A 21,541-nucleotide genomic window follows, 5' to 3' on the forward strand; every position below is an offset into this window, starting at 1 on the left:
CCATCAGCAGGAAGAATGTATGAGTGTGCAGAAGCAGGAACCCAGAAAGGTAGCTCTGCCTGGTTGAAAACCCCAGCACTTGCAAAACCTAACACGAGATCAAGACTAAGAAAAATAAGCTTGCCCTCTGGCAAAAGCCGAGACTTGAAGGTTCCTAGGCCTGTAACCAAAGGCCCTAGAGCTGCTCTAATCCCAATTAAACCTCAAAGGACAGGAAATTAAAATATTACTTAGCTGCCACCCCCCCCCCCCCTTCTCCTGGCTGCTGGCTGTCCAATGTCTAGGCCAGAGCTAACAACTCACTGGGAGCACCCAGAATTGGCTGATGTGGAATTGCACTAGCACGTATTGGTCTAGCTACACAGAGGACCTAACTAGTGTGATCAAAAGGAAGAGCAAAATGGCATATGAGGAGGTTGGAACTATCGTGGAGTGAAAGTCAAACCAGCCACCACTGGAACTCTGTGTGCACTCTGAGCTGGGTGCAGTAACCACAAAGCCAGTCATCCAATAAAGAAGTAGATCCAAAATTTCACTGGTTGTCCATACTACGAAGAGAAGAAAAGGAAATAAATGCCTCCCAGTGCTTCCGGTACCATGGTGGCTGCAAGCTGGCATGCAAATGTGTTGGTCAGAGCAGCCTCAACCCCAGAGAGCAAAATTGCTGGAGAAACCAACACCGCTATCCTATAAGCATAGGAGCGTAGTGTGAGCTGCCCCAGCCCTGCAACAAACTGTTCGACAAGACAAGAAGCATGGGAGAGGGAGGAAAACATGCCTCATTCGAAATAAGGTAGAATCCATGAGTGTAATTCAATGTCTAAACCCGCCTGGAACCTGAAAACCTCAGATTGCAAGCCAGCTACGGTGCAGAATAAACTGCACTGGAAGAAATCCCCCCAGAAGACAACACAAGTGCCCATTCTACAAGGGATACCAGCAATACTCGAGCAAAGTGCCCCAGCGTCAGGCAAACCACCAGATGGTACACTGCATCCAGAAACATGGCGCCAACAGTAACAAAGTGGACTCCAGAGAAAACGCCTCGTCAAAATGCTGAGACTGAAAAGCAGTGCAGCCACCAGAAATGGCGTGCAAGGAATCAAAAGGAAGCTCCTCCACCAAAGAGAAGGAACCCCTGAGCATCATCCCCACATGGAACGCCAGCTCCCTGAATGCAGAGGACCAACTGTGGAACCAGGAGAAAAAGCAGGAACCCCCACCAGCAGCTAACTGGCGGAGACTGCTGTCACTAACGAAGCCCACCGTAGGACAATGCAGTTCCCAAAGCATAGCAGATACAGGAACCATGGCTGAAAAATCTTCCTCCCTGAACTGGATAACACAGCAGTAGTGTTATTATCAGATTCACCAAGAATTGAACCCATGACCCTCAGGCACAGTGACTAAAGATAATACCACTGAAGCTATTGGGGCTGTAGGCAGATGAGAACACAAAACTAGTAGGTGCAGCGCTCCCGCTCTGAAATGGTGCAGGTCCCTCTAATGGCCAAAGTAGAAAGAAACACATCAGCACTGGGGGAAGAGGGCCCGCCAGACACCTCTAGAAGCTATCCTGCTTTTCGATCAGCACAAAGATCCACCCACCCCCACGCAGAAAAGACACCATGCACCCTAAACCAAGCAGGGTCAGAACAACAAATCCGAGGCAAACAGCTGAAAAAATACCACACACCACGGAAACAGCATCAGGCATCACCAACGAAGAGGTAACCTGACCACAGGTCTCCCGGAGTTGTGCTGACATAAATCACCTCATAGGCCCTTGCAAAATGAGGCGCCAAAAGAGGCTGAAAAAGTACCCACAGCTGAGTCTGACTGCCCCAGTCACCTCTGGAAACCAGGCGCTGGGTGACAAGACCAGAAGGCAGCAGAAATCGGACATAAAATACTGCCTGCTTTCTAGTGGTCTGCTTGCACAGCTAATATTTTATATTATATACCTATAAACTGGGTATTCTAGACAATAAGCTTCAATTTTGGAGGCTTAAGGAGAGTATTTTGGAAGAGGCTGAGGCCGTTGAAGACACAGACAGCTTAATCCAAAAATATTTTGCCTTAAATGGCTCCCCACATACTCCTGAAGGATTATTGTGATATGGATTTAAAGCTTTTATCGGGGGGTCAACGTATAAAATGGGCTACTAGACAAAAGAAAAGGAAAGACCAGCAAGATTTTCAGTTACGTAAAGACATTTCAATTTATAACCAGAAGCTTGTTTCACACTCCTACACCAAGAATTCAGTTCCAACTTAAAAAGCTAAGGGAGCAACTTCTTGATCTGTGGGCTGAGAAAGTCCACAATGAGACAAAACTAGCTAAGTTTATTTTGTGGAAGGGAATGAAGTAGGTAGGCTTTTGGCTCATCAGCTCAAGAAAAAAAGACAACCCAGTCCCAGATAACTTCCATTAGGGATGAAGATGGCACATTTATACCAAGGTGGACTAATGGATGGGACAGCAGAGAGGGACATCATGGACCAGGATGGCTGCTTGAACGTGGAGCTCCGTCGGGGATTTAATGAATGCGAGCAAAACTCATTGAATTCAGCAGCACCTTGAGGCGTGGATTGTGGGGGAGAGGTCCCGGAGTTATGCTGCCAAAGAAGGGGTTGGAACAATTCCGTTTCGCGCCACAGCAAAGCAGGAAATCGCCGGCGGTTGTGGCAGGGCCAGAGCGGAGCAAGGTAAAGATGGTGGCGGCCCCAGCGGCAGTTGAGGAGAAGCAGGTTGCTGCAGGCTCAGAGGAAGCCGGCGAGATTACTAAGGCGGATGTAGTGTGCTGGTTCCAAGACCTGATGGCCGATATGGCGGGGGTCCGAAAGGATGTACAGACCACCCTGAGAGAAATCAGGGCTGAACTCCGCAATCTGGGTGCACGTGTCGGAGAGGTGGAAGAGGAGATGGTGACTCTTCAGCAGGACATGGGGAAACTCCATAAAGTAGTGGATACCGATGCGGTGGAATTGCAACAATTTAAGGAGCAGGTGGAAGACCTGGAGAATAGGTCGCGCAGAAATAATTTGAGATTTAAAGGCATCCCAGACTTGGACATATTTAGCAACTGTGAAGTAGTGATTCGGGAGGTACATATTGAATCCAGAGGACTGTGGGCAACTACCGGACCTCCGCATCCAAAGAGCGCATAGAGTGGCTGGCCCGCAGCGAGAATCCGAGAGACATTGTAGTGTGCTTTGCGGATTTTCCCATGAAGGAGAAGATCCTGACTAAAGCGAGGCAGCAAAAAGAGATTCTTTGGAAAAACTATAAGGTTGGAGTGTTATAAGATCTGGCATGGACTACTTTGCAGAAGTGTCGCTCCTTCCGAGAAGTCACGATATTCATGCGGTCAAAGGGGATTCGCTATAGGTGGCTTTTTCCATTTGCAATGTGGCTAACGGTGGATGGGAAGTCTCGCAGAGTGAAGACCCCAGATGAAGCATGGTCTACCCTACGGTCTTTGGGGTGTAGTGGTGTTCCAGGTCAACAGGAGTTACTGGAGACAGCCAAGGAACCCAGAGCGGATTCAGCATGGCAGACGGTGGTGGATCGGGGAAAGAAATCTGACAAGCAGGCTTCCTGAAGGAAAGCAGAACAGTGCATGACTGATTGATTCATTGAGCACTTTTTAAAGATAAGCAACCAATTTTGGGGGTGCTATATGTAGGGGGGGGGGGGGGGGGAGAGGGAAGGGAGGAAATGGCACCCTGATGAGAGTGGGGATTATGTGAGTTTGTGGGACGACAGAGGAGTGAGCTGAGAGAATGTGATTGAAGGGGTGTTGGGAATGCAATTATGTGGATCTGGGGTAGGTCGGGTAGAGGGAGATTTGGTAGGCGTGCAAAGGCTGAATGAGAGTAGCAGATGTGGGGGAGTGTAGTGTGGGGGGAGGGTTAGGGGTTAGCTTTTGAGAGATCTAACCCCGGGTGCATGCGTTTGTTCCTCGTGGGATGGCTGATCTAATGGGAGACAGATCGGCAAGAGGGAGAGACAGGGAGGATGGGGGAGGGGGTGGGGATATGTTGAAGCAGAGGGGATTGGGTTTGGAGCAGGGGGAGGGGATTGGGTCTGGGGAAGAGGGGGGGGGCGGGGAACGGTAGGGGAGAGTCCTTATTGGTGGGTACATGGAATGTAAACGGGCTCAATAATCCGAGGACGCACAGTAGAGTATTTAAGGAGTTGAGTAGGTTAAAGTGGAATGTGACGTTCTTGCAGGAAATACATTTAAGACCGAGAGATACTCATATGTTGCGTCGTAGGCCTTTTCAGGAAGTAGTGGTTCATCAGGGAAAAGGGCCAAAGAGGATGGGGGGCATGGCAATTTTGATATGACAAACTTGTGGGTTTGCAATTCAAAAGGTATTTCAGGATACTAGTGGGAGGTGTGTGGCCCTTAGAGGGTGGTTGCAGGGGAAGGAGCTGACACTGATCAATATTTATGCTCCAAACGTGGGGCAGAAAAAATTCTATCGCACATTAAAGGAAGAGCTTTTGGAATTTGTTGGAGGGCAGGTGGTGGTAGGGGGGGGGATTTTAATATTGCCCCCGATGCAAGATTGGACCATTCTGCAGGAGGGGGGCAGCAAAGTGGTCCTGGGCGGAAGGCAAAGCTGCAATTTATGAAAGGGCTGGAAGTGGTGGATTGTTGGAGGTTGTTACATGGGGTGCAGCGGAACTATACATTTTACTCACATGCAGCGCAGACCTATTCCCATAAAGATGGGTTATGGGTGCACCGCAATGGATGGCATATGGTGGAGGCGGCCGAGATAGAGACCATTTGTGTTGCGGATCATGCACCAATGTGGAATAAATTAACGGGGCTGGGTCTAAACAGGCGGCAGGGAGTCTGGAGACTTAATGAGTCACTGCTGGAAGATGAGAAAGTGCGGGAACATATTAAGCTTAATATTCAAGAATTCCGTCGCTTTAATGATAATGGGGAAGTGACTGATGGGGTGCTATAGGATGCGTTGAGGGTAGTGTTGAGGGGTGTGTCTTGATTAAATAGGGGCGCGCAAGAAAAGGGAAAGAGGGCAATACTCGCTGACTTTGCATATAAGGTTAGCAAGCTTAGAAAAGTTGCATAAAAAACACCCTACGCCGCAGATATGGGAAGACCTTGAGCAAGTGAGAGGGGAAATAGCACAATTGCAGATGGCGGACGTGGATTTTATGAGAACTAAATTAAAACAGCAGTGTTTTGAGTTTGCCAATAAATCCAGTGCAATGTTGGCCCATTATTTACGTGCGAGGAGAGGGTGCTCCCTTATGCAAAAGAATAAAGATGATAGCGGAGGATGGCACTATACTGATTTAGATACTATGTTATGTGAAATATCAAGATTTATATAGTGCTTCTGCGGGTACATCGGCTGCAGATATAGCTTGCTATTTGGACCGGGTTCCATTACACCGATTGGATGAGTCTGAAAGAGCTCAACTTGGGGAACCTATTAGAATAGGGGAGGTACAGGGAGTAATAAAACGGCTCCCTAATGGAAAGGCACCGGGATTAGATGGGTAAACGGCAAGGTTTTATAAGTGCTTTGTGGAAGAGCTTGGAGATCTATTGGTGCGAGTGGGTAATGGAGTTTTGGAGGGCTCCCGGCATCCATGTCTGAGGCGGGGGTAACAGTCCTGCCTAAGCCGGGGAAAGACCCCACTGTTTGTGGTTCCTATAGGCCTATTTCACTCTTGAATGTGGATGCAAAGATAGTGGCCAAGATCCTGGCTAACAAGTTGGCAAGGGTACTGCCAAAATTGATTCATGTAGATCAATCTGGGTTTATCCCCAAGCGACAAGTTGGTGATAACATAAGGCGCACTCTCCATTTAATATGAGAGGTGCAGAGATCCCGGTCTAACACAGCTTGGCTATAGATGCAGAAAAGGCCTTTGATAGGGTCAGTTGGGGGGTTTTACGAGAAGTCCTGAATCGGATGGGCTGTGGAGAGAATTTTGGTGCTTGGCTAGAGGCCCTCTATGCGCCTCTGAAGGAATGCATTAATATTAATGGGGGATGTACATCTTTTTTCCCCATTGGTAGAGGGACTAGACAGGGATGTGCTTTGTCGCCTCTCCTGTTCGCTTTGTACATACAGCCTTTGGCAGAAATGATACGTCAGCACCCAGATATTTGGGGTATTACGGTTGGGGGGATGGAACATCGTACTGCTTTGTTTGCTGATGATGTGCTACTTTATGTGGTGGATCCTGAGCAGATGCTACCTATGGTGTTGGAGATCCTTAGGGAGTTTGAAAGATATGCTGGTTTAAAGGTTAATATGGATAAAAGTGAGTTGTTGGGAATTTCTTGAACCCACATGGAGGAGATTAGATTGAGAGCACTGTATGCTTTCAAATGGGCAAAGCATCATATTCGGTATTTGGGGATTCAGATTCCCAAGGATCTGGGAAGGGTGTATAATCTCAATTATGGGAAGATCATAGACCAAATTCAGGTGGAGCTATCCCAATGGAAAGGATTGTGGCTTTCTTGGTGGGAGCGCATGGCAGTAGTGAAGATGAATGTGCTGCCTAGGTTATTTTTGTTTCAGGCACTACAAGTGGCGGTTCCGAGACGGACACTTAAACAACTGCAGGGGTTTTTGGTCACAGTTTATTTGGGAGGGCAGACATCCCCGTTTGGTGGGACATGTATTGTGGGGGGCTCCTGAGAGAGGCGGCAGAGTGGTGTCCAATATTGAGTGGTATTACTATGCTGCTCAACTGCGGATGATTCTGGATTGGGAGAGGGGGAAAATAAAGCCAGCTAGCCAGGTGGAGCTGTCGTATAGCCCTCATAGGCCACTGAGTTCCTATTTGTGGACTACCGAAGGCACGGTAGTGATTTTAGCTGGGATACAAAATCCGTGAGACATCTGGTGGTATTGTGGGGAGAAGTGCGGAGGAAATGGGGACAGACGGATAGGGTATCTACACTTGCACCCTTGCGATGGGAACCGAAATTTGGGGCGGGGAAAGGAAACGTTATATTTGTGCAGTGGGAACAGGTGTGAATATTGAGTTTCCGAGCTGTGCTGCAGGGGGGTAGAGTGGAGAGTTTTGAGACGCTGCGCTCCAGGTATGGCCTGCCTGGGGGGGGATATGTTTTCTTATTTGTAGGTATAACATTTTGTGGGGACATTAGGTTGGAGGGGGGAAGAACCCTCAAGAGATGGAAAGTCTGGAAAACCTGTGGCTTTTATTGAGGAGGGTGCCCAGACCTATATCAGTGATATATAAATTTTTTTCGGGGATGGGATCCCCGACCATTTAGCTTTCAGGGGGCTTGGGAAGCAGATTTAAATTGCAGTTTTTCTGATCAGGAGTGGGAAGCTATTTGTGGGGAGGTTCAGAAAGCTTCGGTGTGTGTTTTGGTGGAGGAAAATGCATATAAAGTTCTCACTAGATGGTATTACACACCGGAAAAGCTGCAGCGGATGTACCCAGGTACCTCGGGTCTATGCTGGATGTGTAACTTTCAATTGGGATCATTTTTACATATATGGTGGACATGTCCCAGGGTGGTGCCCTTTTGGCAGGATGTTATGAAGGTGTTGGTAAAGTTGATTGGATCATCTTTGGTGTGCAGTCCTTTAGTGTGCCTCTTGGGCTTACAAAATGAGAGGGATTCTTGGTAGGAGCGTAAATGGCTGTGCTGGGGGTTGGCAGCAGCTAAGTGCCACACAGCACAGCATTGGAAGAGGGCAGACTCCCCAACATTGGGTGACTGGAAGTACAAATTGGGTCAGTTAATACAAATGTAGCACCTAACGGCATACCGCAGGAAGGGGGTACTGCGACATAAAGGCTGATGGGCTCAATTACAACAGCGACTGACATGCATTTTAGGATGGTAGGTGGATTTGGGGAGAGTGGGAGGGGGAAGTGGGGAGGGGGAGAGAGAGAGTGTCCCAAAGATTCAGGGGGCATTCTCAAGTTGAGCAGGGGTTGGATGTGGTTGGTGGGGCGGGAGAGGTGATGGTGTATGCTATGGGCGCACGGTCTGTCTGGGGAAAGGATAATGTTTATGGGACTATTTTGATAACATGTGTTGTGGAAAGTGTATATAGTTGATAAGCTAGTTCAAGATGTTGTAGTCCAGCAAATGATGGCCCCTGCGTGGGCAAAATGTGAGCAGGATGTGCTCTTTGCGAAAATGACTCTTACAGGATTATTACAATAAAAAATTTAAAGTGGGAAAAAAAGGTGATCTAATGGAGATAATATTAAGTGAAAGCTTAATCTAATATGGCATGCTACATCCCAGAAGATTCCCATGGTACTTTTAACTACTGATGCTGAAAAAGCATTTGATAGCGTGAAGGCGGCTTAAGTGCAACAGGTGTTTCTAAAATTGGGGCCAAAGCCCATATGTGCAAAGTGGATTTTAGCGCTCTACTTTGTCACCAAAAGCCAGTCTAGAGGGACTTGCCAGATGGGTCCATTGTCTATCTTCGTTTGCATTAGTAGTAGAGCCCCAGGTGGAAATGATTCACATTAATGGTGCTATTAGGGGAATTAAAGGAGGACAAGGAATTTAAAATATCCCTATTTTTAGATGATATCCTTTTGACAGATGTCAATCTCTACCAATTATTTTAGCTACTCTTCAGGAATCAGGAGTGGTCCAAAATACCTTTTCAATAACTCCCCAATTTGTCACATTCAACCAGCATATGCACCAAAGTGCCACTCTGAAGTTTATACTTCATATAATCATCCCCTTCCCAAAGGAACACCCTTGCTCCATGTAACCTAGACAAGTAAGACCTATGAAGTGTTCTGAATTGCATTTCCTGTAGCTGTGCATTCCTAGAACATTTGACAGCAGCTAAAACACAAGCTTGCAGCTCTACAGCTGAGAACAGTTCCCCTGTATCTTCTGCCCACTTACAAGCTAAAGAAATCAAGGAATGTATTGCCATTTCCTCCCTTCCTACCCCTCCCGCCCTGCCTTCCTTTAAGGACACTATTACCTGGCCAGTTACAAAACTTACTTGATCAGTATGAATGAGATATGGAACCACTTTATTTAAATGCTGTGCTAGGATCCTAGTCAAGACCTTCATGTCTTGATTCAATGAAGAGATGGATCGATAGGATCCTACTAGCACATGAGCATGACACTATTCTAGGAGTAATGCACCCCCATTTTGGAAGGCACTGCACATAGCCGCCATAGCAGGGCCGACAAGATTTCTCAAGATTTTATAGAACTCCAGTCCCATCCCATCAGGCTCCAGAGTCTTAGTCTATTTAAGTTTGCTAATAGCCTGTTGAATTTCCTTGGCTTCAATGGAGGCATTCAACATCTTTAGTTGTTCAGCAGACACCTGTGGCAGAGCTAAGCCCCTTAAAAAGCCCTCCCTTTCTTCAGTGTCAAATGGGCCCTTGCTATCTAATTCTTGGTAGAAATGAACAAACTGGGTCTTTCTCCTGTGTGTATAAATACTGGTGCGGGACCCCTAATTTGTGTAATTTATGACAATTTCCTGGCCGGATGTACCAAGTTTGCCAGATGCAAGTAATTTCTCAGTTTTATTTGCCCTGCAATGAAAGTGATATTTGTATACACTGATGTGTGTCATAGCTCAGTGTGTCAGAACAGCATCTATATTTTTCCGTAAATCCAAATATTCCCCCCTCACTTGTGAATCAGGAGCTAAAATGTAGCCTCTAATATAATTGTCTAATAAGATCCACCAGTTGTGTATTGTTTGTTTGCGAACCATATAGGCAATTATTCTACCCCTTAAGAAAGCTTTTCCAGCTTCTAGATATCTGATACGTCCCTGTTAGTATTATGCGCAACATATTCCTTCCAGGCAGCCTGCAGATGTGTCTGCAAGGTCTCGTCTAGATTGAACTGAATACAAAGTCATATTCATCTTCCATACATTCGGTTGCCTCAGCATGTTATTTCATACATAAGGTCACTACCAAATGATCTATAAAAAAAACACTTCCAAATATCAGTGGACACAGCCCTTCCCACAACTCCTGTGGGCAGCAGAGTGAAAAGTAAAATCCACTTCCTCTGAATGAAACATTCCCCATACATCAATTAAGTCAAGTTTCACCATCAAAAGGTTTACCCCTCCCCCATCTTATTATCCCTCTGAGCTGTTCGAGCAGGTTTACAATCTCTCTCTGGGTCACTAGTAATATTGAAATCTCCCACAAGGATCAAGTAGTAATTAGGGAGAACAGCAAACTCTGCCAGAACGTCCGATAAGAACTAATGGGAATATACACTGGGCACGTAGATGTTGCAGAGGGCAACAGGGCATCCCTTAGTTCCCCACTAAGATAACATATCAGCCTTTAGAGTCCTGTATGAGCCTACAGGGGAAAAAAAGCTATTCCTTTATATATCAGTATAGCCCCTTTGTTTCAAATTATAGGACGAAGACCATCTCCTGAAACCAGCCCCAATGAAACTTCTTGTGCCCCCCCTGCACACAGATGTCTCTCTTGTAGAAAAGATGCATTCACACTCTCCTTCTTGAGAAAACATAGCTTTTTCCTTTTAATTGGGAAAATTTAGGCCTGCCACATTCACAGTAAGAAATTTCAAACTAGCCATATTCCCTCTCTCTCATCTCCTGCAAAAGACAGATGTTCCCAGAATTGGAGTAACTTCTAGGAGCCTCCCAGCTGGACCCCCCCCCCCTTCCTGGACGGGAACTTGGCCCTCCCAAAAATCCCTCCCCATCCCCTCCCCCACCACTCCCCACTTAAGCAGCCCCACCACTGTCCTAGAATACCATACTGCAAACAAAAAACATGCAGTAAACACATACAACCACACCATCCAAGCATGCATACCATACAAACTCACTCCTTGTTGACAGAAAAAGCAACAAACACCACATCATAATAATCCAAACTACCACATAAAAACATATCTTGTAACCCCTCCCCTCCCCCCAGATAAACCTGTTGCACTGCATATATTCCTCCACCATGCCTTGCAAAATGTTATTCATAAATGCAATACCCAAATATTGTCTGCATAAGTTATCAAATGGAACCACTGAACAAGAACACAAACTGTAAACAGAGAAAAATATAAGCAAAAACTGCCACCAGATGCATGTAGTATGAGTTGCACTGGATCTTTACTTAAATTAGAAGACTACAGTTGCTCCAAAATACAACCATCAAGCTACTACTGAGCCAAAAGAAAATTATGACCGTGCCTCTCCTTTCTTCACTCCTGAACACTAGTTACTGGTAGCTTATCGAATCCAATGTTTGGGATGATGAAACTGAAGCAAATTTCTGATGCTATTGAGCAAAATATGGTGAGAGAGAATAGTAAGGAGATGCTTTTGAGAAGTTTGTTGTGGAGCATAAGGAATGAGAAGACTGAAGAGAAATAACAGTGTGTAGAAAATAAAACCCCAATGGGACAGCCAATTAAGTATCATTTAACCGGCCAGGTGCTGTTCCTGGCCGGTTAAATGGTTTTGAATATCGTGGGAGTTAGTGTTCAAGTATTCTCTCAAAGTATTTGTAGCTGATAAAAAGCACCTTAAGACACTCAGTTTTATGTTACACGCCAACTGCCTTAATTGGCAACAAATTAAATGAAGATCCTGATACTACCAACCCTTACATACTCCATCAAAGGAAGAGATCCAACGCTCTTCAAAAATCATTTTTGCAAACTTTTTCAATAAACCAAATTATTCAGTGCCTTCAACAATGGGAAAGAATCAAATCAGAGAATGGGTTATGCAATAAGACAATTTCTCCACTGTAAAAAGAAGAAGAAATTAGATCTTACCTGCTAATTTGCTTTCCTTTAGTCCCTCCGGACTGGACCAGGATTAGACTGATGGGTTGTTCTCGCCTTCCAGCAGGTGGAGACTTAGAAAAAAACTGTGACTCTAGAGAGCCAATAAGAGCCCTGGTCATGTGACCCTAGCCTCAGTATTAGACTAACGAAGCAGGAAAGAGAGAAAGAAAGACCTTCTGTGCCGTATGGAATCCTAGCAGCCACAAATTCCTCGGCAAAGCCGAGTACTAGCGCTCACCAGCAACTCTCACCAGAGAAGTGGTATGGCCCATTGGTATTAGAGCTCACCAGCAAATCTCACCAGAGAAGTGGTATGGCTCACTTATGGTTTTATATATATTCCAGCAACTGAGCTCACCAGCAACTCTCACCAGAGAAGTGGTATGGCTCACTTAAAGTTTTATATATATAGTAGCATCTGTTGTTTTTTTTTTAACCATTCCACGTGTCGTAAAGGAACGAATACACTTCCAAACTTAATAAAAGAATCTAAAAAGAGTTGACGGAACATGAGAGGGGCCTGGTCCGGTCCGGAGGGACTAAAGGAAAGCAAATTAGCAAGAAAGATCTAATTTCTCCTTCCTTAGCGTCCCTCCGGACCGGACCAGGATTGGACTGATGGGAAGTACCAAAGCAGTAATCTGAAGGGAGGGATCCTATGAAAACTGCTGAGAATATTCGTACTGCATAAACCGCCTCCTGGCGACAACGAACATGTAGTCTGCCTCATTGAGCCAAAGAATGAAGGGAAGACTAGGTCGCCACCGTACAAATGTGCACCGAGGGCACCCAAAAATCACTGTGGTAAGGAAAGAAACCCGCTTCGGAAGTTGTGGAATATGTTGTAATACTCTGTGGAACTGCCCTCTCCCTGAGAGGACACATAGAAGTTCTCATGTCCTTAAACTGTGAAGATATAGCGGGAGAGAAACAAACTCTCACGCCTTCTGGCTAGAAGGTCAAACCCAATAAGCAAAAACCGATTGGGAAAAGGTGAAAACGCGAAACTACAGTAGACCGAAAAAGAAGAAACCAACTATAGAAGTACTCCACACATAGACCTACTTGCTGCTTAGAAAAAGCAATGGCTACTAGAAAACACTGCTTTAAGAAGAAAACCTTAAAGAAAAAACAATGGCTACTAGAAAACAACACTGTAAGAGGAAAGCCTTAAAGGAAAACCAGAAGAAAATAGCCCAAAACGAGGACCTATCTGAGCTTGAAAGAATAAGAATGTGATTTGAAGAGGATTTCGGACTGTCGGGCGAAGGAGACTAAGATCTGTGGAGCAAAGGAGAACTTCCAAAAGGATGAGGGAAAAAAATTACCCCGTATCAGACCTGAGAAAACCGGCAACAGCTGCAACCTGCAGGAGAAGAGAAAAAGAGAGTAATCCTTTATGAAAACCAAGAAAAAATATACCAAGAACAAATAAGAGAGACGAGGCTCAAACACGCAACCGCCGCATAGAAAGCAAATGCGCTTTTAAGTAGCCAAGCCCGCAAAAGAGCCAAACGATAAGACAAAATAAAGCCTGGTATGAATGAAAAAATGGAACGTATTTTATTATATTTATTTAGTTAGTTATTTTTTATAAATATGAGACAACGCCAGAGAGCTGACGGAGGAAACACGTATAGAAGGTTGAAAAAACCACTGCTAAACGACAGCGTCTATCCCTGCCGCAGTCGAGACTGTTACTGGACGTAAGAAGCAAGAAATGTTTGGGAGACTGAAGTCAAAAAAGAGATAACCCTGAAGTGACGCAGTGAAGTAGTATCAGATGAAAACACTGAAAATATAAGAGTCCATTCTCTTGAAACCAGGGTGAGACAACAAAGAAAAAATGACTTGTAAATTACAGTTGCGCGCATGTCCAACTATGTCAGGAGTCTCACTGACTGCAATCTCAAGAGTATCCTCTTAGTTTCTACTTGGCGGATGACATAACCCATTGCCATGGCAAAAACCAACAGAGCTCTCACCGCCTCGCTTGACACTAGGGGAACTAAATTCACCTGAAAAGGTAAACGAATTGCTGTGGTCCCCAAGGAAAAATCGAAAAAAATATACAAATAAGCTTCTGCCAAAAAGTGCACTGCACGAAGCAGCCCTATGACGGATCGAAGGTGCTTGTGATAATGACTTGATACCTCAATAGCGCAATTGACGGCCCCGAGATTCCAAATAGGATGAAGGAAAATTCCTTCTTGGGAACTAGAAAGTAAAATTGTACTTTGCAGAATAGAGCAAGGAAAAGGCCGAAGGCCCAAGGTCATCAAGAAGAAATATAAACCAGGATTGCTTGCAGAGGAGACGGAAGACCCTGCGCCAACCTGACTAAACAAAGAGAGAAAATTAAAGACATTGAATGAGAGATCAAATGAGAGGCCCAGCTACAGTCACCACCCAACCTAAAGAATGCAAGAGATGCACCCCCGGTGCGTGACCTGACAACTCTGCTGATAAAGACTTTCTTTAATGAGCTAGTCATCTAGGTAAAGATGAAACAAGGATCCCTTGTTTCATGAGCGCCGCTGCTACTACGACCAGAACTTAGGTGAAAGTGCGGGGAACTGCCGCAAGACAGAAGAGCAGGGCACGAAACTGGTAATGTCGCCCTAGAATCGTAAAGCGCAATAATCTGCGGGGAGTCTGCCGAATAGGAATATGTAAATAAGCCTCTGACATATCCAAGACCGATAAAAGCTCTCCTCGCCACACTGCCACTAAGATAGACCGAAGAGTCTCCATACGAAAACTCGTGACCCTGAGACATCTTTTTAGATCTAAAAAAGAACCGAAGGGAGAATGCTGCCGAAAATGGCCGGTTAATGGCTAAGCAAAAACTAGCTATTTTCCGGGTTCTGGGGAGGAGAGGAGAGGTGGCTAAGGACACTACATAAATAGGGCCACCTACCCCAGCCCTATCTCTGTGGCATCCCATAGCAAGTTTCGAATATAGCTGTGCAGTAGCTATGGTAGCATGCTCCGGACAGTATTTTTTTTTTTTTTGGTATAGGTTCAACCATTTGTTCAGTACGGACGTCTGAATCACCGGCTGATACTTTCCTGAATCTCCCCAATCCTCATATCATGGTCATTCCTCCTGCCTCACTGAGAAGTACCAGACCCATACTCATTAGATATGAATGTGGCATTTGCAACCTGAATTGGCCACAGATGGAAACAGGATGCTGAACATGATGGACTTTGGTCATTCCCAGAATGGCAATACTGATGTACTTATGACATAAATGCACAGGCAATGAGTGAGGCCCCTTCCAATTGAAAGAAAGCTCTGGAGTGAGGGCGGATAGAATGAAAATGAAAAGGGACAGACTTGGAAAATACTGTAACGGAAAGGGTGGTGAATTTGTGCCACAGTCTCTTGGTGAAGACGGTGGAGACAAGACTGTATCAGAATTCAAGAAAGCTTGAGACAAGAACAGAGGAACTCTAAGGAAGAGGAAGGGACAGTAGATGGTATGGATGGGCATACCGAACAAAACCAGAATGTTTACAATCTGCCAATGCAGACTTGATAGCGAAGACAAAAACACAATTAGATAGTTTGAAGAACTCCCACCATCTTTAAGTGGAAAAATATGCACATTGAAAGGATGACCTTCTTCCATAAGTGGTCATATGTCCTGTAAGTACTAGAAGAAAGCTGATGAAATATGAGAGGCTTCAAGACAGTTGGAAAAGTAGGAAAGACATGAATAAAGCATGCCTTCTGAGGCAGTTGAGTGATTGGGTGCTTGGTAGACAGGACTGTCCCTCAGAGAATATGAGAGAACTTATATATCCCCATGACATCTGAACAATCTGCTCTATGCCTATAGAGAAAGATTCTTAATTCTTAAAACACTGTATAATACTACAGCCATTGAGGAAATAGAGAAAGTTTCTTAAAATCTTAAAACACTGTATAATACTACAGCCATTGAGGGAAATTCTTGAAAGGAATAAAGTTATTATGGCAAGATTTGTAGAGTACTAATCAATTGAACATTAGAGACAATGCAGAACGTTGCCCCAGGTAAAGAGAATGACAGAACACAAAAATAAACCCACATTTACACTGGACAACGATAAAAAACTATGTACTAGATAAGACCAGTGTTAGTAGCCAAGTTATATATCTAAAACTTAAATCAAGGAAATCGTGATATATAACTATATATGAAAGGGACCCTTTCATCCAAATATTGCCTGCTGATATTATGTGGATTCTAGAATCCTGTTTTCATAACCCATGCAAGGAAAGGAATAAGAAATGTTCAGTTTGGAGCTGAACTGCTGTTGGATTTGCAGCATATCCTACAACAGAGAAGTCCCCGATGGAGAAAACGGAGGGTGAATCAAAATGGCCGCCATTCGCGCCACTTGCACTGTGGCGGTCCCCGAAAGCGCGTCTGACACCTCTGCAACGAGTAGAGTGGGACGGCGGAGAAATAACAACCAGCGAAATAGACCTCGAAAAAAAACGGAGGAAGCATAGGCCCCGAAGAAACATCCCCAGCAGAGACAAATTATACGCTCCGGCTGCGTTAACTCCGCGATGGAGAAGCTGCAGCTGCGGGACCAAAAATGAGAAATAATGGAAGGCAGACGCGACGGAGCTGGCAAACGAAGAAACATGAACTTGCGGATGCCGCCCGACAAAAGAGATGCCAACGAAACATCCCACTCCGTTGCTGACAAAAAGCTGCTATAGTCCCCCCTGTATGGCGGATCTCTCTCCGCCCGAGAAACAACTCATCGCGCCTTTTTTTTTTTTTTTTAAACAAGCCGGCACCCGCTGCTCAAAATGCGAGGGAACGGAGGAAGAAATTCTGAGGGAGAAAATGGCCCGTTAAAGGCGCAGTGAACATTATTTTCTTCTATTTTCCCCTTTTTATCTTATCTTTTTTTTTTTTTTTTAAACAGCTGAAATAGAATAAGAAAAAAATGCCCAAGAGCAATAGAAGAGCACAGAGCTGCCTGCACGATAGCAGTCTGAGGATCATTTTTTTTTAAGTAATTTAAACAGCTTGCTCGTTAAAATGTTGGGGAAAGAAAAAAATACAAGTAAATTTAACTTCCTATCGTGACTGCCTCTCCCAAAGGCAATACACCTTTCTAACCAAAGGGTAGCCCAAGAAAAGAAATACCTATCTGCCCAGGTTCTTACTGAGATTCCCCATGCACAGAAGAAGCATTATCCTTAGTAATAATATCATTAACCTAATAAAAAGAAAAAGAGAAAAAAAGAGAGAGACTAATGGGCTCACCTCCTGCCTGCTGGAGACTGAGAAAATACTGAGGCTAGGGTCACATAACCAGGGCTCTTATTGGCTCTCGAGTCACAGTTTTTTTTCTCAGTCAGTCTCCACCTGCTGGAAGCCGAGCACAACCCATCAGTCCAATCCTGGTCTGGTCTGGAGGGACGCTAAGGAATTTCTCTTTACACAACTTTTTGATAGCCTCCTAATATCTTTTAACCTATCTACAACTTTTAAACTGAAATGAATTAAATATAGCCAGCTCACACAACCAGAAAACATTTCAAACTCCAAATGGCAATTAATGGCTGCAAAAAAAAAAAAAAAAAAAAATTTAAAATCAAGTGTATTTCCCTGTACAAGAGTAGGTGTCAATCATTTTGATAAACCCCTAACTACTTATGGTATCTTTAATATTCCTATAAATTGTCCATTAGGAGGCATTCCCAAAATGTTTATCACCACCCAAGACTATTAACCTACTGTCCTGAGCTGACAATTCTGAACTACAATCCAAGAGCATGATATCAACCTTGCTACTTGGAGAATAATATACAATATCAACTCTACTAGTTTAGAAATCACAACTAAAATAGTCAACTGGCAAAATATCTTGTCTGAACAACACAGAAGCTTTAAATAAAATCAAGTGCCCACTCTTCCTTGAGGGCCTCACTTTATGTGCGCAGATACAGGCATTTCAGGAGTCAGGGAATGCAACTTTAAGCAGCAATGGAGCTTGCAGCATTCCTGTATATTCAGCTAGTGATATTCTCTTTCCAGGGCCACTGGATGGACTTCAGCCTAAAATAGAGGCCCTGTACCCTTCCAGATGCCCTGTGGCTATACCCCTGTAGTGAGGTAAACTTTCACACTGTGCTGTCAACAGCATTCTTTGCAAGCTATGCTGCAGTCACAGTCAGCCAGTTTTTTTTTCTTTTATTAAATATTAAACTACACATACAGTATTTAGAAAACATTGATACGTATTTGTCATTTTACGTTATTCTTAATTCTTGGTTACAGATGGAAAATAGGCTCATAATTTCAAAAATCCCAAACTTAAATTTAAAAAATATACTAAATTATGTTCCCCTGACAATTTATCAATAGTTAGTCATACCCTTTTTCCTGTGCCCCTTCCTACAGGAGGATGGCATTCGGCAGCTTGTCGAATTGTACAAAGCATTATTTCAATCAGTGCACTTTCTTGCTTATCTGTTAAGGCTGAAAAATGAAATTAATACATTAAAAAAAACTGATATAAAGCATTTTTTACTAAATCATTAATATTTTCATAAAAGTAAATTATGACTGGAGTACATAACATTATGGAAACCGATTTTTAACTAGATTTTAAACTGACATTTAGGACCTGTAGATCACAAATCTCTCAACTATTATATTATTTGAACACATCCTTTGACATGCAATTATTATAACCATCAATACAAGACATAACTATGGTGAAACCAAAGTTATCAAGGGTGTTCTCAGTAGACGGCAGTGTCATTATATACATAAGTTTTTGCCATTTGATAGCACTGATGCAGAACGTGTCCACAGTTGTCTGGAAAAGCAAAGCAAAAGTGATTTTTCTGGGCACATGCAGGACTTCCCATCCATCCTCTAAGCAGATCTCAGTGAGTCTCAGCCACATATATCCTCTCCTTCTGTAGCTGGTTTGTCTACATATAGAGAAAAACAACAGAGACGACAACACCAAAAGGAAAAGAGGAAAGATATACTTGGCTGAGTATCTCGCTGCGCAAAGAAAATACTTGATAAAGGAAGGTAACTTTTTCTACCAAAGAGAAGAATGATCAACTATGCAAATCAGAATCTTCCAGGAATCTGTCCTGGAATTGGTGCTTTCTAAAAAGGCGATCAAACCTACAGATAACACACTCAATATGGTTAAAGCACATGCGGACAGTGGACCTTGTGAGACTAGGCATTCAACTTGCAGACAACGGAATCTACTTCTCTCAGAGATCTAACGGGGTCATTTTTGGAGGGATGAGGGCCTTTATTTCTATAGAACTCCTGAACCAATCCGGCTTGTCCTGAGCAAGTAATTAGCTACTGTTGTTGACTGTGGAGGAGGAGGGTGGGTAAATCTGCATTCCCCTATTGTCTACAGAGAAACCCATTACAGGTAGGCAACTTCGCTTTCTCCACATTCAAGCAGAGGAAATGCAGGCACAATGTATAGCGATTCCCATGCTGTAAATCGACCCTGTGTTCTTTGGCAACCTGTGAAGTAAGAGTAATTGGAAGGTCAAGCAATGAACAGGTTGTACTCCTTTGAAGGCATGGTCCTGGGTAGCCAGCATTGTCTAAACAGCAATGTTTTGTTACATTATGTACTGAGGTCCATGTGCTGGCCTTAGAAGGGTACCTTCTGAGAGTGGCAATGGAGGCTGCCTTCCAGGTGCTGTAGAGAACTTGCAGCCCATCTGCATATCCTCACAGCCTTCTCCAGGGTAACTCCCAGGTCCACCTTGGTCCTCCAAGGGCCTTCTCTCCAGGTGCCCAGGGCTTCAAGTTGTCGAAATAAGGGTATACAAAGTGTCCCGCCTGGCACAGGTGTGCTGCAACCATAGCAAGGCATTTTCTGAAAACTCTGGACACAGAAGAGAGGCTGGAGGGAAATACTCAGTACTGACACTGGTAACTTAAGAAAGTGAAGCGTAGAAACTACTAGTGTTGCTGAAGGACTGGGATGTGGGTTTTAAGTGTTCTTTAGATTGAGAGGCGAGCCAATCCGTTTGGCTGAGGAATAAGAGTATTATGGCTAGGGAGTTTACTATGAACTTCTCTTCCTTAAAGAAAACAATACGTTTGCTCAGGCAGAAAATGGGCCCGAGGCTTCCCAACCTCAAGGAGGTACTTCAATTGCTCTGCACCTGATTATTATGTCAAGCTTTGCAGCCAGTATGGTTGCAGGCTGGTAGGGAAGTTCTGAAGTGGTCTTAGGTGTGCACCCACCAGGATGACGGCTAAAATTCAGCTTGTACACACCCTGGAGATGATGTTCAGGACACACTGGTCTATGGTCAGTGTACTCGAAGCCTGTATGAAACAAAGGCACTTGCCCTCTACTGGCAGGACGTCAAAAATTATGATTGGTTACAAGGATCATTGCAGAGAAGATGATAGACTGATTGCATTCGTGCACTTCCTGTTTCTGTGACTAAGGTTAGGTGGGTTGACTTAAGGTCAGTCGGTCCAGTTTACCCTGAAAACCCAGTAGAATTGCTGGAAAAATTGCTGGTCATAAAGGTCTCCTATAGGTAGGTTCGGCAGACTTGTACTGGATGTCAGGAAGTGGTGATGACAGATCTCAGAAAGGGACAGCTGTCCTTGATTTCAGACGTGCCCATCTTGTCTGCACAGAAGCTATCCCCAACCCATATGCATCCTTTAGACAATTGTGCAAATCTTCCCGAGGCCCTTATCCATTTCTCATAGGCATCAAATAGGGATTGGATATGATGGTATATTGACTCCTGCAGGGCAATGCGCATGCCAAGCATGCTGCCCTTACCAACATCTGACACAGCTGGTACAGATTTCTCCAGCTGTCAGAGTTATCAAGTGTTGACAATGGAGCTGATGCATCACTATCTTGAGTGTGAACTTGGCCCTTTGTAAAACTTCCTCCAAAAGGCAATGAGCATCTTATAATCCTTCTTGAGTGGGAAGGAATGTATGACTTAGAAATCTTAGCTTTCTTAATAGCTGCCTCAAATACAACAGAATGGTGGGGCAACTGTGCTTGATCATGGCCAAGTGCATGATGCACCTTGTAGTTTAGCTCAAGACATATGGAAGTTGACAGCATCAAGAGTGGGGGCTTGCCAAGATGCTAAGCTGAAGGACTTGTAAAATCTGGTGGACAAGAAGTGCAATTATCTCCCTGGGGGCACAGCAGGACAACAAAAAAGGAAAAACAAAGCCCCACTTGTTGCCTGGTGCTAGTGTACGCTGACATCCAAGACCAAGGTAAGCAGAAAGTGGAGAAAGGGCACCATCTGATCATGGTACAAAACGGGGGGGGGGGGGGACACTGCAGTCCAAGTCTAAGCAGCCATGGGGTGACAGGAACATAGGGCAATAAGGACTGGGTCAAGTTTTGCAACTATGGTTACTTCTTCGTTCTCTCTCCTCAAGCAGATGTCTTCAGTCACATTTTATTTATCAAGAAGATATAGAGCTATCTATATATTCTGCGGGGGCTTTTTGTCCACTAAAGAGGAGAAAGAGTGAGAGCTGTAACTGACTAAAATGCTATGAAGTTTGTTTGTTTTTTTTTTGGGGAGGGGCATGGAGAGGTGGAGAGAGACAGGGAGAAGTCCGATACAGAGCAGGAATATATGCAGATGCTCAGGCCAAGTCAAGCGCTTCTCCTAGGCTACAGGAGAGCTCCAGAAC

The 21,541-nt window shown here is 44.5% G+C and overlaps 1 protein-coding gene across 1 annotated transcript in view; it reads right to left on the minus strand.

Annotated features, from left to right (window-relative positions):
- Positions 1-21,541, minus strand: part of STAG2 (stromal antigen 2) — a 583,303-nt gene that overhangs the window by 276,301 nt on the left and 285,461 nt on the right. Inside the window, 1 exon segment of the mRNA XM_030209778.1 lies at positions 18,228-18,331. Within this exon segment, the coding sequence (XP_030065638.1) occupies positions 18,228-18,331 (104 nt within the window).

This window comes from Microcaecilia unicolor, chromosome 7 (assembly GCF_901765095.1).
Source record: "Microcaecilia unicolor chromosome 7, aMicUni1.1, whole genome shotgun sequence".
Taxonomy (NCBI): Eukaryota; Metazoa; Chordata; class Amphibia; order Gymnophiona; family Siphonopidae; genus Microcaecilia; species Microcaecilia unicolor.